Source organism: Narcine bancroftii, chromosome 1 (genome assembly GCF_036971445.1).
Source record: "Narcine bancroftii isolate sNarBan1 chromosome 1, sNarBan1.hap1, whole genome shotgun sequence".
Lineage (NCBI taxonomy): Eukaryota > Metazoa > Chordata > Chondrichthyes > Torpediniformes > Narcinidae > Narcine > Narcine bancroftii.
In genome coordinates, this window is record NC_091469.1 from 117,835,113 (window position 1) to 117,855,484 (window position 20,372).

At 37.7% G+C, this 20,372-nt stretch overlaps 1 protein-coding gene and 1 long non-coding RNA gene across 3 annotated transcripts in view; both read right to left on the reverse strand.

The window, feature by feature from the left end:
• Positions 1-6,621: 6,621 nt before the first annotated feature.
• LOC138743261 (uncharacterized) lies at positions 6,622-10,203 on the reverse strand. The gene is made up of 3 exons (XR_011344762.1): positions 10,032-10,203; positions 9,475-9,563; positions 6,622-8,962 (listed from the first exon to the last, which is right to left on the reverse strand). It is a non-coding gene; the product is annotated as an uncharacterized lncRNA (long non-coding RNA).
• Positions 10,204-16,722: 6,519 nt separating this feature from the next.
• znf366 (zinc finger protein 366) overlaps positions 16,723-20,372 on the reverse strand; it is a 76,840-nt gene continuing 73,190 nt past the window's right edge. For both annotated transcript variants that reach the window (XM_069936824.1, XM_069936818.1), the window contains one exon: positions 16,723-18,632. In XM_069936824.1, coding sequence (XP_069792925.1) covers positions 18,154-18,632 — 479 coding nt within the window. In that variant the 3' untranslated portion in view covers positions 16,723-18,153. The remainder of the gene's footprint in view (positions 18,633-20,372) is intronic.

A 20,372-nucleotide genomic window follows, 5' to 3' on the forward strand; every position in this document is an offset into this window, starting at 1 on the left:
ATCAAGGGAGATGGAGTTAGTGCAGAAATGTGAGTCAGAAATTAGGTGGGTGCAGAAATAATGCAAAATGTAATGAAATGGTGGAGCAAGCAAAAATAAAATGGCTTGTTCCCACTTACTCAAATATTTTTAAATATGCTTGTCTTGGATTCTGTAATCCATGAAAATCTGCAACATATCTAAACTTGTATCATATTGGCTGGATACTGAAGGACAAGGCAAACCAAATTGCTGGAGGCCTTCATGGACATCTTCAATACCTGACTGCAGCAGTCTATTGTTCCCATAGGGTTCACCATCATCTGAGCACCCAAGAGGGCAACTATCACAGGCCTCAATGACTACTGCTCTGTAACACTGATCCCCACCATTATGAAATGTTTCAAGCATCTGGTGATGGAACACATCAAAGCAAATCTCCCAAAGATGCTGGACCCATTTCAATTCACCTATAGAAGAAGCTGTTTCACAGATGATACTATAGCCTTCACTTTGTCCTGACCCACCTGGAAAATTATGCCTCATACACCAAGATGCTTTTCATTAACTTCAGCTTGGCGTTAAATACGATCATTTCCCAGAGGCTGGTGGAGAAGCTGTCCTCGGTGGGACTCAACACCACTTTCGGTAACTGGATCCTGAACTTCCTAACAGAAAAACCAGTCTGTCCGGGTCAGTAGCAGAATCTCGAGCACCATCACACTGAGCACTGGTGCACCTCGGGGCTGTGTGCTCAGTCCACTTCTGTTCACACTACTGATCCATGACTGATCCAACTCCAAAAGTGTCATCAAGTTTGTAGATGACACAACAGTAGTTGGTCTCATCAGCAACAACGATGGGTCGCACTTTAGAGAAACGGTGGAAAATCTCGTGAAATGGTGCGAGAGTAACAACCTGAGTCTCACCATGGACAACGTAGGAAATTATTATGGACTTCACAAGGTCCTCCAGTACACACCAAAAAGTCTATAGTAGAGAGAGTGGAGAGCACCAAATTCCTTGGAGTTCGCTTAACTAGTGACCTATCGTGGACACTCAACATCTCCTCACTTGTCAGGAAGGTGCAACAGCGACTACTTCCTGAGAAGACTGAAGTGGGCAAGGCTACTGGCCACCATTATGTCAACCTTCTACAGGAGCTCTATCAAGACCGTTCTGGCTGGCTCCATCACAGTGTGTTATGGTTGCTGCAGAGAAATGGATTGGAGGTCAATCCACAGGACCATAAGAGTGGGAGAAAGGATCACCAGAGTGACCCATGATGGTGGCACCCAGAAGACACACATGGCGTTGGCATGGTTGGGTGACTCGACCGGAAGTGATGTCGGAAATGATGCCATCGGTGTGGGCGGAAATGACCCCCCCTGCACATTGATGTGATCTACTGGGATCATTGCCTGAAGAGAGCGCACAAAATAATTGAGGACCCCTTCCACTCTGCACTAAGCATCTTTCAACGGCTCCCATCATGGAAAGGTTAGAGGAGTAACAGAGTCAGCGCCACCAGGTTGAGGGACAGCTTCTTCCCACGGGCAATGAGAATGCTGAACGACCAAAGGTACTGCTCATACTAACTATCTGAGACTCTCATATATACTTAATAGATACTAAATAATTTTCAAATTTTCACCCCCCCCCCCCCCCCCACCTCCCCTAACCCCTTAGGAAACCACCTTGTGGTGGTTAATTCCCAAAAACCCAAATGGGTGTGGTATAAACCACAAGTGGCATATGACTTTCGGGAGCAGAAGTACCACTCCCTCCCCCCCCCCCCCCCAGGCAGACAAAATACACATATAAACCGAAAAATCATCATTTCTTATATCCATAAAACCCCGGTCCATCAATTTAACCAATCTTATTCATAAACTCTTTTTTTTGAAAATCCAAACTTGATATTAAATTTTGCACCCTTTCCACCCTCCCAACACTGAGTTAAACATTATTTACAATCAATAAAAGCTTTTTTTTTAAAAATTTTTTTCAAGTCTTCCTGAATTTCATCCACTGAATTAAAACACCTCTGAACATCCCAGTTCAACACCGAATCTTCCATTCTTTTCAGTCTCAAGTTGAATTTGTAGCTTACTTTCAAAAAAAATTTTTTCAAATCTTTTAAAATTTTCTTGAACATAATTCCTTCGGTCTTGATCTTCTAAAGCATCAATGTTATTCATAAGTTCTTTCTTCTATGTTTCCCAATTTAATATCAAATTTTCCACTTTGTCAATCTTCTCAATGTTAAGTTGAAATTATTGTTTATTTTCAAGAAAAACTTATTCAAAATTTTTAACTCTTCTTGGACATTGCTCCTTCAACTTTAATTTTATAAATCATCAATCTTGTTCATAGTTTCTTTCTACTGAGTTTCCAAATTTAATAAAGTTTCCGTTTTTTCCAATTTTCTCAATATTAAACTGATCTTGTTGTTTAGTTTAAAAAAAAACCTTTTCAAAACTATTAAAATCTGTTTGCAATGTATGCATACTCACAGATAATAAATTCACTCTTCCAATATTTCATCCAAAAAAAAATCACTGATAAACCTTATTGTAGGTCAAGGAGTTCCATATATATGTTTATCTTCAGAAAATATTTCAAATATTTCAAATCAACATTCGTCGCCATCTTTCAAAAAGGAATCCGAAATCAACTTTATTAAGTTCTGTTCTTGAGAAAATTCCAGCACCAACTCCGGCTCTGTCTGGGCAAATAGATTATATTTCTTCCAAAGTCAAAGAATGTAATTTTGTTCTGTATTTATAGATAATAAGTTCATCCTTCCGATATTCCATCCAAAAAAAATCACTAATAAACTTTAATGTTATCTGGATTTTTAAAACTCACGGGCAACCAATGCCAATTACTGCAATTTATCTTCATAAAACATTTCAAATCAATATTCATCACCATCTTTCAGAGGGGTGTCCAAGGCCAGCTTATCCGACAGTCCAATTAATGAGCTCCGTTCTTAAGAAGATTCCAGCCTTGACTCCATAGTTCTGTCTGGGCAAGTAGACCGAGTTTCTTCCAAAGTCGGAGAGTGTAGTTTTGTTCTGTATTTGAACTCTATTTTCCTTAATCTTTGTTGCCATTTTAAATTTCAAAAAAAGTTTTTTCAAATCTTTTAAAATTTTCTAAACATAATTCCTTCAGACTTGATCTTCTAAAGCATCAATGTTATTCATAAGTTCTTTCTTCTATGTTTCCCAACTTAATATCAAATTTTCCACTTTGTCAATCTTCTCAATGTTAAGTTGAAATTATTGTTTATTTTCAAGAAAAACTTATTCAAAATTTTTAACTCTTCTTGGACATTGCTCCATCAACTTTAATTTTATAAATCATCAATCTTGTTCATAGTTTCTTTCTACTGAGTTTCCAAATTTAATAAAGTTTCCGTTTTTTCCAATTTTCTCAATATTAAACTGATCTTGTTGTTTAGTTTAAAAAAAAACCTTTTCAAAACTATTAAAATCTGTTTGCAATGTATGCATACTCACAGATAATAAATTCACTCTTCCAATATTTCATCCAAAAAAAAATCACTGATAAACCTTATTGCAGGTCAAGGAGTTCCATATATATGTTTATCTTCAGAAAATATTTCAAATATTTCAAATCAACATTCGTCGCCATCTTTCAAAAAGGAATCCGAAATCAACTTTAATAAGTTCTGTTCTTGAGAAAATTCCAGCACCAACTCTGGCTCTGTCTGGGCAAATAGGTCATATTTCTTCCAAAGTCAAAGAATGTAATTTTGTTCTGTATTTATAGATAATAAGTTCATCCTTCCGATATTCCATCCAAAAAAAATCACTAATAAACTTTAATGTTATCTGGATTTTTAAAACTCACGGGCAACCATTGCCAATTACTGCAATTTATCTTCATAAAACATTTCAAATCAATATTCATCACCATCTTTCAGAGGGGTGTCCAAGGCCAGCTTATCCGACAGTCCAATTAATGAGCTCCATTCTTAAGAAGATTCCAGCCTTGACTCCATAGTTCTGTCTGGGCAAGTAGGCCGAGTTTCTTCCAAAGTCGGAGAGTGTAGTTTTGTTCTGTATTAGAACTCTATTTTCCTTAATCTTTGTTGCCATTTTAAACTAAAAACAATTGATAAACAAAACAAAGACTTTTAACAGAAAAGAAATATTCTTAAAACGGGTATTTATATAACTGCCTGGGGGAGACCGGGAAGGCACGTCCGCTCCCTACGCCATCTTGCCACGCCCCCACTCTCATATATACTAAACAATATTTATCTATTTATTTGTATAGATAAAATATTTGTGCTGCACAGTATTACTTGTCTGTATGTGTGTTATATTTGGTAGTGTGTCTGCATGTTTCGCAACGGTACCGGAGAATGCTGTTTCATCGGGTTGTTCTTATACAATCAGATGATATTAAACTTTACTTGACTAGCGCTCCCCAATCAATCTCAACATTACATAGATGCTAATGAATTATTAGATTGCAGATGGAACTCTGACCATTGAACTCATTGAACCAATCATCCAAATGTCTTATCTCTTGATTTGCCTGGAGCCAGCTAAGTTTGGATTAACTTCCATGTCTTAGCATTTACAAAGGAGACAATAAAGAACTTCCATCTTCCCTTTTACAGAGTAATTTACAGTAAAAAGAAGTGCTTCATGATCATCTTGAGAATGTTACAACACAAAGGATGAAAGCACATGAAATCTAAATTGTCCTCAGAACACCATGCTGCTACACAACTCTAGAGAAAAGATCCAAGACTACCTAAGGAGCAAGCAACATTGACCTCATCATTGATTATCATAACTGCGGTCGTTCATTGCAGTCAAACACACTCACTGTTCATTACTTTAAACACATGGAGCTTTGTGTTAAGAAACTATTTTCTGTTCTGTGCCACTTATCCACTAGAGGCCTGGATAAAAATAGAAGGTAGAACAGTCCTAACCCCGGGGATGAATCCTTGCAAGTGTGAATGCGCGCAGTGTCCCAGTTAAGAGTGGTCAAGTGTGAACAGCAAAAATGCCATTCCTATCCCGGGATATTGAATGGCCGATTTAGTGGGAGGGAAGTGTAAAAGGGGCTACAGGGTCTTAATGTCTTCAGGTCATTATCCTGTGAAAGCCTATCTAAAACATTAATAATGTATCATTTTCATTTTTATTATACTGTACATAGTGAAAGAAGCAGTATCCACTTTATGCATTTTGTTTGTGGGATTTCACCTGGACAATGTTACCATGGGAGAGAAAAGATCAAAAAAGAAGTCAAAAAGTATTCACAATGATCATTAACTGGATAGCAATCTTTAATAAATTTAATAGACTGAGCATAGATCTATTTACCCAGCCTGTTCCACCATTTAATGAGTTTGGTAATTAAAAACATACATCCATATCGCTTCATCAAAAATCACTAAATGATCTCTGATATAATTAACAGTTGGTTTAACAACACTTCATATTCAGCAGAGATACCTGAACAAATTGCTGTCTACTAATGCTTGTAGAATATTTTCCGGCCTAATTTTTATGGTCTTGCCTCTAATTTTTAGAATATAGCCCTGCACATTATTATATCCTATTGTATTCCTTTTATATACCCTATTAAATCCCCTTAATGTCTTGAAAATTTCAATCAGAACATTCCCTAACTTTCTAAATTCCAAGGAATGCCACTCTCGTCCTCTAATCACTCCTTGTAATTTACTTTGGTGAACAACCTGCATTCTCTCCAGTTGGCAAAACATCAAACTGGATGACAATATGGAGTAGTGACTCCCAAAGTGGGTGCTGCGCCCATTGTGGCCAGTGGAAAGATCCAAGAGGGTGGCCACTCCAAACCTTCAGTCTTGTATTTCAGTCTGCTACAAAGTTTAATGAAGAAGCCAGTGCAATAATTTTCTGGCCAGACTCGGGGTGGCAGTAATGAGCAAAATAAACAGCCACAAGGCGTTTCGCAAGAGCTCATCTCTGTGACCGCCATGATGTACTGGCATCATGACCCCCTGCTCAGTGCTACCGCAGGAGCATCAAAATCAGGACTTCCAGGCTGGGGAATAGTTTCTTCCTACAGGTTATGAGATTTATGACTAGTATCCTGGAACCAAGTATTTATATATATATATTTATTCTGAATTATATTTGTGTCTCTCTTTGGCTTGGCTTCGCGGATGAAGATTTATGGAGGGGTAATGTATGTACTGTGTTCGTGTTTGCAATGTGGGTTGTATAGTCAGATAATGAAATTGAACTTGAGCCATTCAACTTTTGTGAGGATAATGCCCAGACCACTCTAGATGTTTCTAGCCTATGCTGTGTACAGTTGTACAATAACTTCAGTCTTCTTGAATACCTGTAGGACACCCAACCTCTCACTATTCATAGAGAAGGAAACAACATGTGTCTTATTGAGGAATGACATGTCTTGTTGTCGATAACCTTGGACACCTGCTCTCTTTTTTAAAAAATTTTTTATTTTTCACACTATGAACCATACTGACCAAAATACACACAAACATTTCCCTCTTGAATATACACAGGGTCATTTTCTCCCCTTCTCCCCCCTCCCTTCCCTCCATCCTTCACCCTCCCTCCCCACCCACTCAGTATTCAACATATATCATACATTAAGCCCATTAAACAATGTCATCACACAATGAAAATAAACAAGAAATTTGTGTCTTCTACTTTTACATTCTGGGTCAGTTCATTTCGTCTTCTTCTCCTGCTGTCATTTTAGGTGGTGGAGGTTCGGGGTAGGACCTCTCTGTTGTGTTCCATGTACGGTTCCCAAATTTGTTCGAATACTGTGATGTTATTTCTTAAATTATATGTTATTTTTTCCAATGGAATACATTTATTCATTTCTATGTACCATTGCTGTATTCTCAGGCTATCTTCTAATTTCCAGGTTAACATAAAACATTTATTTGCTACAGCTAAGGCTATAATTAGAGCTAGATAAAATAGGGGAGAAGGTACCTGAACATATACTATATAAGTGGGATGAAAAGCTAGTGCAACATAGGAATTCACCAGTACTGCACCATCTGCTCAACATTTGGAAGAAGATTCACGTAGAAAGGAATAAAACAAATTATCAACTACCAAAATTAATATTGATGCAAAATCAACTAATCCCTTTCACAATAGATAACCTTTCCTTTAGAGAATGGGAGAGAAAAGGGATCAAAAAAATAGAAAATTGTTTTTCAGGAAATAAATTATTATCTTTTGAACAAATGAAGGACAGATATGGTATAACTCACGGTACAATGTTTGCATACCACCAACAGAAAACCTACTTAAAGGACAAATTGGGAAGCAGGCTGAGGTTACCAGAAGGAAGCAATTTTGAATATGTGGTTACAGACACAATGATAATTAAAAGATTTATAACAAACATGTACATCAAACTGCAAGAGAAAGAGAACGAGGAAACAAGCTGTAAACCCAAACAAAAATGGGAACAAGATCTAAACATAAAGATAAAGAATGAAACATTGGAAAAGCTATGCTCCGGAACTATTAGAAATACAATAAACATGAGGTTACGCATAATTGGTTACACAGGCTATACACCACGCCCTAAAAGTTAAATAAATGGAACCCAACAGTATCAGACAGATGTTTTCGCTGTAAGAAGGAAACGGGAACAACAGTACATGCAATTTGGGCATGTGAGAAAGTGGAAAAGTTTTGGGAAGATCTAAACCAGGTATTAAATAAAATCACAAAAAGCAACATACCAAAAAATCCAGAGATCTTTCTTCTAAGTAATATAAGAAGTAAAGAACTTGGACTCGATTTGGATGGAGCACAAAAAAGGACACCTGCTCTCTTGATGTAAAGGTTATTACAATGTTTGTTTGTGTGACACCAAAAGTCCTTCCACCATTTAGAATGATGGCGCTTTATTCTTTCAAATCCAAATAAAAGATCTTTATTTTCCACAATTTTACCAAATTTTGCAATTTAATATTAAATGTTATAAAATTTAGATAGAGTTGTACATCACAGTAAACTACACTTTCAGCCCATGAGTCTGTGACCCCAATTACACCTACAAACCCTTGGTATGTTCTGAACGGTCGGAGGAAACCGAAGCCCCTGGGAAAAATCCATGCAGGTACGGGAGAATGTAAAAACTCCTTACAGACAGTGCGGGATTTGAAACCCAGTCCCAATCACTGGCACTGTAACAGCAGACCATGCCACCCTCTTAATAATTATTTGTAGTTTAATGCTTCTATTTGAACTTACAGTGGTACTGTTTTTGTGTCATCAGAAAATAGGTATGTGACTTTTCATCCTGCCATCAGTCAATTCATAATGCTGTGAAAAGTTGCTGATTTGACAGACCACCACTCCGGTCCTATCAACACTGTACTGTCCTTCAGGAGAGAAAATCTGTTAACCTTACTCTGTCTGACCTGTATGTGACTGCAGACCTAGCCTGCGGTTGACCAGAAAATTCCCTTTAATGTAGCATTGCAAGCTAATCAGTTGTATCATTGCTCCTTTGTTCAAATCCTGGATAACATTTATGGATAAGCTGATTAATGCCAAGCAAGGTTTGTGCTTCATAAGTGCTGTTCAATGACCTCCTGACATTCAACAACATTTTACCATTAACACCTTTATGATTATTATTACTATTCACCAGAAAATCAAATACAGGCACTTCCCGAATTGTGACCTATGCAACTTATGTCCATCCACAGTTACGACCAAATTTTTAAAAAATAATAAAGTAAAAATAAAACTTGCGTGATTACGGTGAAAATCGGGCCTATTTATGCTGGCTGGTGTCCAACCTCTCACAAGAGCTGGACTTGGTGGCCACCATGTGGAGATATTTCACCACATTTTAATTCCTTGTGTCCTGTTTCTTTCTGATTCTGTTGCTCAATATTCTGACGGTCAGACAGATTTTAGAGGCTCAGGGTCTGGATCAACAGAGAATGAGAAGGATTCAGAGATAGAGAATGGAAGGAAATCGATCATTTTACTCTTCAATATCACAGGTAGGGCAATTCCCTGACGTATGTCCATTCCAAGATATGACCAGTCATCCAGAATGGAACATGGATGTATGTTGGGGAGTACTTGTATATACCATATAAATAACATGGCTGCAAGAACAGGTCATAGTCCAAGAACCTGGCAATGAGTGTCAGCTCCTAACATCCCAAGCCTTTTGACCGTCCACAAGGCATAAATTGTGAGCATGATAGAATAATCTCCACTTATGTCAATTCATGCAACTCCCAACAACTCTCCAGATAACACCATTCAGAACAAAGCAAGCATCTTGACTCATACCTCATCCATCAATCTAAGCATTCATTCCCTCCATGCCAGTGTCTGCAGGGTGTATCAGTTTTTGGCCAATCTACTCTCAAATGCACACCAATCCCAAGTAAGTAAGAGGATAAGAAGCACAAGGCAACATCATTACCTGCAGGTTGTGCACCATCCTGACTTGGAAAAATATTGCAGATTCTTTCTCGTCACTGGGTCTATATCCTGGAAATTCTTGGTGTAAGACTGCAGGGGTTCAAGAAAACATCTCACCACCACTTTCGCAAGCAAAGTTGCAGATAGACGTTAGGTCTGGCCTTGCCTATGATGCCCACATCTTGAAAATGAATACATTAAAAAACCCGCCAATTTATGTGTCTATCTCATATTGCTTGGCCTATTTCCCAGCCAGGCCATTATGTAATTTGACTACATTTGATACTGTCATCTTTGTCCATGCTTTGGAAGGATACGGAAGCCCAGAGTAAATGGTGGACTGAGCATAGAACATAGTACATTACAGCACAGTATAGGCCCTTCTTCCCATGATGTTGTGCTAACCTATATTTAAAAAAACCCCTCTCTACCCCATAACTGTTTTTATTTCATCCATGTGTGTGTCTGTCTCTTAAATGCCCCTACTGTTCCAGCCTCCACCATCACCCATGGCAATGCATTCCAGGCACCCACAACACTCTGTGTAAAAAAACTTACCTCTGATGTCTCCCCTAAACTTTCCTCCCTTCACTTTGTACAGAAGTCCTCTGCTGCTTGCGACTTCTGCCCTGGGAATAAGGTGCTGAGTGTCGTTGAGCTCTATTAAGTCACCTCACAAGTCCAACCCTGCCAGCCGTGGAAGGGACTGCAGCTCCCACACGGTTCTCATCAGCCACCTCGGAACCCATGAAAGCAAGCCGTCTTCAGTTTTGGGGGATAGTTCATAAATAAGAGATATTTTGTAGCACTTCACCACTTACACCAGACTACTCAACAAAATATCATTTCTATATATTTTGGAAAATCTAAATGCACATTGTTATCACTGTCAGTACTTTATTTGAAATAAGTGAACACTATTGAAAGCTAAAGTTCCTCATTCATTATTAATAAAGATACAGCTGCAATGTTAAATCTGATGGCAGTTGTATGATGCATGTTGCATAATCCTCATCTTAATCCTGCAAGGATTTCCTCCCCTTTCTTCAAACCTACAACCGAATGTATAACTCTCTTCCCCCACAAAGGGGGACAAGAGAGAGAAGATTTTTTTCTTTACTCAACCTACTCCAACTAACATAAAACTAAAGAAAATGAAAAGGACTGCAGGGGATGGAAATTGAAAATAAGCAAAATAAAAGGAAATGCTGGGAACTTTCAGCAGCTCTGGCAATTTGGGCGAAGAGAGAAACAGTTATTGAGTCAGGCTGAAGAACCTTCAACAGATCTGATAAGGAGAAGCAAATGAGTATCAGTCTCCTGGAAATGATGGGGTTTGGGGGGTGGGGTGGTGTAGAAAAGAGGAATAGGACAAAGATTCTCTCTGATTGGGTGAGGCTGAGTGGTATGAGATAGTAGATGCGATCAACTGGCCCACTAGATAATGAGGGTAGTTGAGAATGAAGAATGCGGTTCTTTGTTCTTAAAAGCTATGAAATGTGAGCAGTTAGAAAGTGAGAATACAGACAAAGGAATGTGAGAATCGTGAAATGCTGGGCCACAGGAACCGCTCAGCAGGACAGGCTATACTGGACAGACATTTTTTAAAATAGAATTTGCATGATTTTACCATTCTGAAGAATGTCCTACCTCTCGGCATCGGTCGTTCACAAACGAACAATCAACCCAACAAATCTGCCTTTCTTTACGCGAGTTTAGACAGTATACCAGAAGTACACTTCATGGGTCATCAATACATCCTATACATTTGCCCACTGTTCATGAAATGTCTGCAATTCATTTTCGACTGCAGCCATTCCAGGAAATTGACAAGGGGTCTGAAGCATCCTCATTCCTGTTTTGAGGCTGTGTAAAAAATATAAGGGAGAAATTGAGCCAATGTCGCCAAAGAATGGCCTGGCTCATCCCAAGGCAGACACAGAAAGTGATTCACTTTAAGTCGTAGAATTCAATATTGATTCCACAAGATGAACTGTCCCCATGCAGTTTCTTACATTGGGACTTATTATAATCCTCCAGGACGCCAGAAACAGACAGATCAAAGTGAGAGTGTGATGGAAAATTAAAGCAGCAGGCAACAGAAACTCAGTGGAACAAGAAAGTCTGCAGACAATGTGATTGTAGTTAAAACAAAAAAGTGGTGGAGTAACTTAGCTGGTCTCATAGCATCCTATAATGGAGGATTAGACCAGCTTATGCAAGAAGGGATGCAGTTGCATCAGAAGGCATAATCTAAATTCCACCATGAGGCCCAGGATGCAGTTGAATCAGAAGACATAATCTAAAATTACACTATGGGCCCAGGGATGCATATGAATCAGTAGACATTACCTAACTTCCACCATGAGGCCCAGAGATGCAGTTGTCTTTTGTTGGTCGCAGACTGTCAGGAGTCCTTGAAGATAATTAAATCATTTGTTCAAAGAGATAAGATCTGAAGTTTGAGACTCTCCAAGAGGTGGCAACATCTCTCAGCAAGAAGAAGAACTTCAAGATTCCAAACCGACGTCCTGGTCCGGGGAGGTGGAAAAGCTGCTACCGGCGCCCAGACAACCTACTACAAGTGTGCAGTCATCGCCTCGTTTTGGTAGTTGGGACCAGTCCAGGCATTGATAAGTATAATTGGGAAGGGCTTGCATATTGTAGTGTGAATTCAGCTTTAGATTTAGTAATAAAGACTTGTATAAACTGAACTGCTCTCGGTGTGTGTGTCTATTTTCTTTCGGTAGCTTGAACACTGTGACCAATCTAAAATGAACAAAGTGAGAGGTACAAGTTTACCCAAGACACATCCATAGGAGGTAAAGATATATAACCAATAGTTTGGGCCTGAGCCCTTTGCCAAGGTAAAAAAAAACCTCAAGGTCAGTCTGTGGACTTAATACAGGTGATCCACAAAGTGGTCAACCAATGTGCATTAATTTTTATCAACTTAATGGAATTCATATTGTATACACCAAATGCAATTCACAAGATGGCGAAAAGTGCGAATGAATCACTGGTTCATCTGCTTGAAGAGAGATCAATGCAATTAAGGTAAATATTTGCCAGAGTTTAGAAGAATGTCATAAAAATCTACAAAATTCCAACACAACTGGACAAAGCAGAAACATGAAAGATTTTCCAATGGTTGATGAGCCATTATAACCAGAGGTTATAATCTAAGGATAAGGATATGGTCTTTATAACTGAAATGGGGAGAAATTTTTTTCCAAAGCATTGTGATACTGTGGAATTCTTGACCATGGAAAGCAGTTGATAAAAAATTATTAAATATACTCAAGAAGAAGTAAAATGTTGCTGTTAAGGTCAGTGGAATCAATGGATATTGGGAGAAAGCTGAAACAGGTTATGGAATTTAGAGAAGCTGCCATTATTAATAGTGGGGCAGGCGGAAAGGGTCAACAGGTCTATTCCTGCTACTCTTCTCTATGTTTCTGTGTCTCCATGTTTGCAATATTATGGCTAGGCCATCTGCAATATCTTTCATTATTTTCTTCAGCAGCATTTATTGCAGGTGATTTATTCTTTCTAGTAGCTTCTTTACCAATGTTTAGCCCTTCCTAAATATCAACAGCATCTTCCTTTGATGAACTTCTATTAGTACTTTCTTTCTTAGTAAACACTGATGAAAAAATGTCCGCTCAGTCAGTGTCTTCTGTCTTCTGTCTCCAGGAGTGCATTTTATGAATGGTGTCTGATTGATCCCATATCTCTTCTCATAGCATTGATCATGTTTATATATCCATACAGCACTCTTAGATTTACTTTATCTTTACAAGTTTTATTTTCTCATGCATTTTTTCTTACTCCCTATTTTACTTCATGATCTTCTCAAAATAAAACTGGATGATCGATAGTATCATTAAGAAAATTCATGCAGGATGAATGGAAAATCTTCTACATGTACTATCAATCAACCACAATCAGACAGAGAATCATGGTTAATAGGCTTTAATCACCTTAAAGCGTCAGCATTGCTTGCATGTTGCAAGGCAGGTACTGAGGGAGGGGTATGGGTGCAACAGCCTTTATGGGGATATCTGGGAGGGAGGAATCACAGGTTAAGGGGGTGGGCCAGCCCATACAGTACATACATACATCTATATGTATAGTGGTAGCACCACACTGCATAACATTACATTGGGATTTGTTATAATCTTCAAAAACTTCATTGTGGGATCTAATGCAGTCTTTATCATTTAGCTGTGGAATTGTTGGTAACTTGTAAACCTATACAAATCCAAAGACATTGAGTCAATGTTCAGTTGGCAATGATCAACAAATCTCAGCAGCAGATAATTTGCAATTGACCTCAGTCCCCCGGGTTAGGAATGGTAACATTAGTAGAAATTTGAATATCCCATTAACCATATGTCCCTGCTCACACTCACATTCAAACTAATATACTTGCAAAGTATTTAAAGCCAAATAGATATGTTGCCTTTAATGTTAACATTCAAAATTGCACATTAGCAACACCATTCCGATCTGCCTCTGAGGGTTTACAGTATAATTGATGCTCTGGTTCATTTACACACTACCAGCTGAAGATGAAATGCTGGGAATTCCAGTACATTTTGTTTTTATTTCTGCTGAATTGACTGACATAGAATGAATGAAGCAGTGCAAATTAATGAAAAGCTCCAGGCACAGTTCACATCTTGATAAAGGGCTCTGTCCCAAACAGTGATGGACCATTTCTATCCAAGGATGCTGTCTTATCCACTGAACCCCTTCAGCTTCTCTGAATTCAGATTCAGATATGAATGGGCTTACCAGAAGGTTTGAACTAGATTAAATTAAAATGATTGAGGTATGACAGCTGAGATGTGGTAATGGTCATATTTTAGAATGTCAGTCAGTTTAACATTGTATAGTTACACAATCTCTGCAGATGATTGCAACCAAACACAATTGGTGGTAGCTGATGGAAAACAGCCTTTCTAATAAAATTATTTGCTGTCAATTAATTTGAAAGCAACCAATCGGAATTGCTGTCTCAGAGATTTATCCACACAGAACTAATACACTGTGAGAGTGCTACATTTTGAGAGTTGACTTACGTTGCCTTGGTCTATTCATTTTAAATGGGTGAAGTAATTAGTGTATGAAGCTCCACTCACTCAAGTTCCAGGTGACTGAAAGAATCTTTGTGGCAAAAACTTTTAGAACAATTTAAACATCGCAAAAACTGGGAAAGTAAGCAACATTATTTTATTTTGTTAAATTTAGATTTGTTTCATGTACAGCAAGGTTAACTGTTCTCCTTGCACAGATATTCCCTGTGTTTCCTGCATTTTCAATTTCTATTTTATATTTCCAGTAGTTTTTTTTTATTTTCACTGATTTTATCTATGCTATCAATCCTTCCTAGTTCTAAATATCTCAATTAAATGGCCTTGACATTCCATGTTCTAGAGAATAAATTCCAGTATCAGAAATCTTTGTTTAATTCTGAGAAAAAAATTCTTGCTGACTTTTAGATGCTAGTTTGTCCCAGTTGCCTCTAAACATAGATATATGTTTAAGTGCATCTTTCTTTGCTAAAGCTATCAAGGCAACTGGCGTTATGGATTGTAGTGAGGTTCATAGTCGAGGTGGTGTCCTTTGAAATGAATATTAAATAGACAGCTGAATGTTTGTAAGTGAATATTTTTAAAATCACTTCCGTATTCTTTCTCCAGTTCAAATTCAAGGTTATGGTCACACACATCGAAAATCCAATGATAAAAGTTGTTTTGTGAATAAATAAGCATGCGTCTCACACATAGTAGAAAAGAGCAGAGAGACAGAGAAAGGTTAGTTGGTATGGAGCAAAAGCAACATAATCTTACTATTTTGGGGTTAATTCAGGAGTCTGAGAATGGTGTGAAAGAAATTGTCTTTGAACCCGTTAGTGCGTGATCTCACTCTTACGAATTGCAAGGGGAAAAAAAAACTCAAGGTCAATTCTTTTTGATGGCAGGAGAGTGAAGAGAGTGTGGTTCAGGATAGAATAAAATAAAAAAATGAATGTAAAGTTAAACCAGACTCTTCAAGACCTCAGTGTCCAATGAAACCAATGCTGAGCTTCGCTCCACTTTTATAAAAATAATAATTGATAATTGGATCCAATAATTGGATTCAAGTTTGTGGGCAAAGAGAAACTATTTCCTTTGAGGGGATGATCAACAATAATGTTAAAATCACAATTCCATTTTGGGGTGAAATCAGGAAGCTTACAAAGGACAGTAGAAATCTGTAACTCCCTAAGGTCTATGGTTGATTTGACAATTGTAATGTTTGTCAGTGAGATTGACAATGTCTTGATTGGTAAAGATATCAAACAGGATCTAGCAAAAACAATAATGACAACAGGTTGATTCAGTCGAATGGCAGAATAAATATTAACAACTGAATATTTTCTCCTTCCTACTTCCCCAAATGCGATAAACTGAATTTAGACCAGATTAAATTAAAATTATTGAAAACATCCACTGAAATCCTGTACCCTGATTGCAGAAACATTGTTGAGCAAGATATTCAGGAGCACATAATCCATTTTTAATCATTTTATTGAGTAAATCATTATGGATAATATAAAAGAATATATGTTACAGTTAGGAATTCAAATCACAAGTGTACTATTAATTGTTTTTAAAAAAATATTGCTAGAATTGTTAGTCTCATCAATATTTAAAAAAAAAATGAGTGTAAATAATGACCACAAAAAGTCAAGCACAATTTTGTGATTCTGTTAAATGTGGCCACTGCTCACTTGACAACAGATACAAAAGTGTTGAGGAAAATTAGATACTTGTGTTGTCAATGAAGATAAATACAAGCAGTTTGATCATTACTACATGTATTCCATATTGGTTGTTTACTACATTTCCCTTAATCTTTGGACTAATACTGGAGTACAATAATTTTCACCGCATTTATCCACTGGCCACCGTGACAGAGGTGCACCAAAGAAAAGGTACAAGGACTGCCTAAAGAAATCTCTTGGTGCCTGCCACATTGACCACCGCCAGTGGGCTGATAACGCCTCAAACCGTGCATCTTGGCGCCTCACAGTTTGGCGGGCAGCAGCCTCCTTTGAAGAAGACCGCAGAGCCCACCTCACTGACAAAAGGCAAAGGAGGAAAAACCCAACACCCAACCCCAACCAACCAATTTTCCCTTGCAACCGCTGCAATCGTGTCTGCCTGTCCCGCATCGGACTGGTCAGCCACAAACGAGCCTGCAGCTGACGTGGACTTTTTACCCCCTCCATAAATCTTCGTCCGCGAAGCCAAGCCAAAGAAAAAAAAAAAAAAAAAAAAAAAAATAATTTTAGAAACATGTGCATGAATACATGACAGAACATTATGGCAATATGGACTGAACAAATACTTTGTAGGTACATCACATTCAAATTTTCTTCCAGTAACTCACATCCAGCCTTTTACTTAACTTTGAGTTGACTTCTGCTGTACCCAGCATGGTTTATGACACCAAGAGGCCTAGACTGCTGTAGTATGAGAGTTTTTGCATTTTCCCCAGCCTTCCAAAATAATCCATACTAGTGTCATGTGGCCTCAAAAGAGAGCAATTAATTTGATTTCCTATTTAAATAGCAAATTTCAAGCATGAGCCAGCACCGGAACTTAAATCCTGTGCAATAATGTGGGATTGTTATTCCTGAGCAATAATGTGGGATTGTTATTCCTGAGCAATAATGTGGGATTGTTATTCCTGAGCTTCTAAGATAATGGTTACTCTGGAGTAATAGGAATTCTTGTAATGAACTCTTCACGTGGTCCAAAAAAAACACAAGACATTCATGCTTCTCTTAAAAGAGTATTCTTTTGTGTTTTTTTTATCTTACTTCAGATCAGATACAGATGACAAGCATATGAGATTTTCTGGTTCATAGAAATCAATGGTTATTAAATTCCTGCATTCTTTTCTCCATTTGCTGTTGGTTTGAATTGATCCGGCATTGCTTCATACTTCAGGGACTATATTTTAAAAACTTAAAATCTTTGCTTGGATAGGATGCGGCTAAAGAAGTTTTTTTTTTAAACTGGAGGGCATAATTTAACGTTAAATTTCAAATCTAAAACATTTACCAGAGAAATACATTAAAATGCAATTGTCTAGTATCTGATTACTAATTATACATAGAGGCACATTTATACAGATACATTCAAAATAAGCACTCAAAACAATATCTGGAGAAATAATAATAAGTCACATACTGATCATTTGGAAAACCTGCAGTAACTCTGCATGCTTTTTCCCCCTTATTAACACAGTAAACAAAGTACTCTTTCCTTATTGCTGTTAGAACGCATGCTGTGTATGAATGTATAATGAACAGTCAAATTTGTGGCCCACAAAATATATACTGATGTTGGGATCCATTTATGGCTGGCAGGAACACCAAATTTTGCAGCATCAACTTCTTATATGAATTGTCAGAGCCTCTGGTGCCACTGGACAGAAGTGCAAATTATTTGGAAGTAGCTGTATGATGAGAGAGAATGCAGGCTATTATGCTTCATTTTTTAAAACCAAGATTAAAAGAGCAAAATCTATTATGCCCCTTACGTCTCTGATTTTCAATCAGGACCCCACATTCTGTTTCTAAAACCCCTTTGTCTTTTAGATCTTTAAATGATTCTGGTAATTAATATTGATCATCTGTGCTTTTTTTCCACACTGGTCTGCACCTACTGTCAAGACAAAAGTCATTATAGTTTTCATTGATATCAAATAGATAGTGCATGGCAGCAGAGTCATGTTTGTTAGATTCCATTCCATTCTGCATAAAGTCTTCATCTTCCTCATTCATGATCCTTCCTTTGGTTAACACTTCATTGTCTGAGTCTCTGAAATCTCGAATCAGTCTTCCAGTCTTCTGGGATAAATCTTCTGGCATATATATTTTGTCCTCCCTGCAATACTCATCAGGACTGTACTGTTCTATTGTATAGAAATTGTCTTCTTCTTCTTCTTCTTGACAAGAACTCCCTTTGGCACTCTCACCATCAGACTGGGATACATTTTTCATTCTGCTCTTTTGAGAGAGGTCAAAGGGCTCTTCCTGAACAAAATTACTCACGAGATTGTTCTGTGCAAATCCAATGCGCCCTCTCCTCCTGAAACCTAAACGTAAGGAACAAGAACATCATTAATCAAAAGATTTCATGAAATATTTTATGCTAGTTTCAATGAAGTATTGAGTCAGAGAATATTTTATGAGTAAGGTTATTGGGATTTCTGATATTCATAGAATTGATGGTGACCTGATGGACAGAATTGCCTTATTCTATGCTGTGGCAATTCTACGATACAGCAATTCCAGGCTTTTCACTAATTTAAATATTGAAAATTATAAATTTATATTTTCTTGACATCATTTGTCAGAGTGAGAAACACAGCAGAGAAGAATAGAAAGAATAAACAATATATTTGATTGAAGGTCACATTTTTTTGTGGCCATTGTTTTTAAAAATGTCGTTGTTCTTGAGATCTACCACTGGAGCCCTGGATTGACTGTCATATTTAGGTTTTGCAGGGTCACAAAAGTACAATTGTGCTCTTTCACAACGTGAACAAGAGGGAATAAAGTGTTACAAATATCCAAGCACATGAGCTTGAAAATTTGATGCTGATCTCTCCCTGTCATGACATCAGTGGCTGGAAGTAGCTTTAACTATCAAATTATTTTATTCCCTCTGGACCGTACACCGATTAGAATACAAATTTATTTATTGCTCTGACATCTTTGATTGGGCAGAATAATTGACATTATAGATGTCAATATTGATAGAAAAGAGCAGATATTTCATTACGGTCAGGGTCCAAATCTATTTAATGTGAAATGCCGAGGGATACTAAAAATTAACATAATTCAGAATATACTGTGGATACAACTTTTAACCAGTAAGTTTCATAGACATGAAGTAACTGACAAATCACAGTCAAAATTACATAAATATGAATTATTAACATGAATTACTTTTAAATATTGACTGATTGATTGTTGAGTGCACCAACTTTTTCAGTCCTCAGCCATTACGTGCCACCCTCAGAATCCAAAATACTTCTGTATCTCTATTTTCTCACTGTCCTTAATTCTCACCTTCCTTGTTTCTGGCGTTCCCTTTCAAGTATCTCTCCTTTTATTTATGCCTGAAAAATGTTATAATGAAAGCAGCCCTGTGTTTTAGTCAGTCCTGCAGGGATGTTGTGTGTTAGAACCAAATAATCATATTCACACAATGGTCTCTGCAGCAAGGATGGCAGAAGGATATTGTCCATGGAAGGAAATTGGCCAGAATTAAAAACAAAGATTCAAGGGTACATTTTACAGGATAAGCTTTGAGCTTTTGAAAATATTTACACACAAATGTTTCCTCACAGAAATAAATGGGCGAGATAGAGTACATCACAGGGGAGAATGTATATAACCAAAGGAATAAGATTTTTGACCTGATTATGATTTTTCATTCTACTTCTGCTTGATGTTTTTTTTAAATTTCACATCTAAGCCAGATTTCACTGAAGCCTTATCCATTCAGGTTTCTTGCAATTCCATCCAACCTTGTTGTCAATGTTTTGAATGTACTCTCTTGTCCATCAATTGTCCTTAGTTTAAGAAGGTCTGTCATTTTGTTATTTTGATCTATTTTTCTGGTTCTACCTGTGTTTTCCTGCAATCTTGTGCAATCTGGTACATAGGGCTGGAAGTCAAGGATGGTGAGCACAAGGAACAGAGCAGGCACCTATACGAGGCAATTGTCAGAGGGTCATTAGAGAGCACTTTGCCGCCTCAGATACCTTTACTTCACTGGGGCGGTCACCACTGAGCGGTACCACCCACAGCTGTCAGCATTTCAGCTT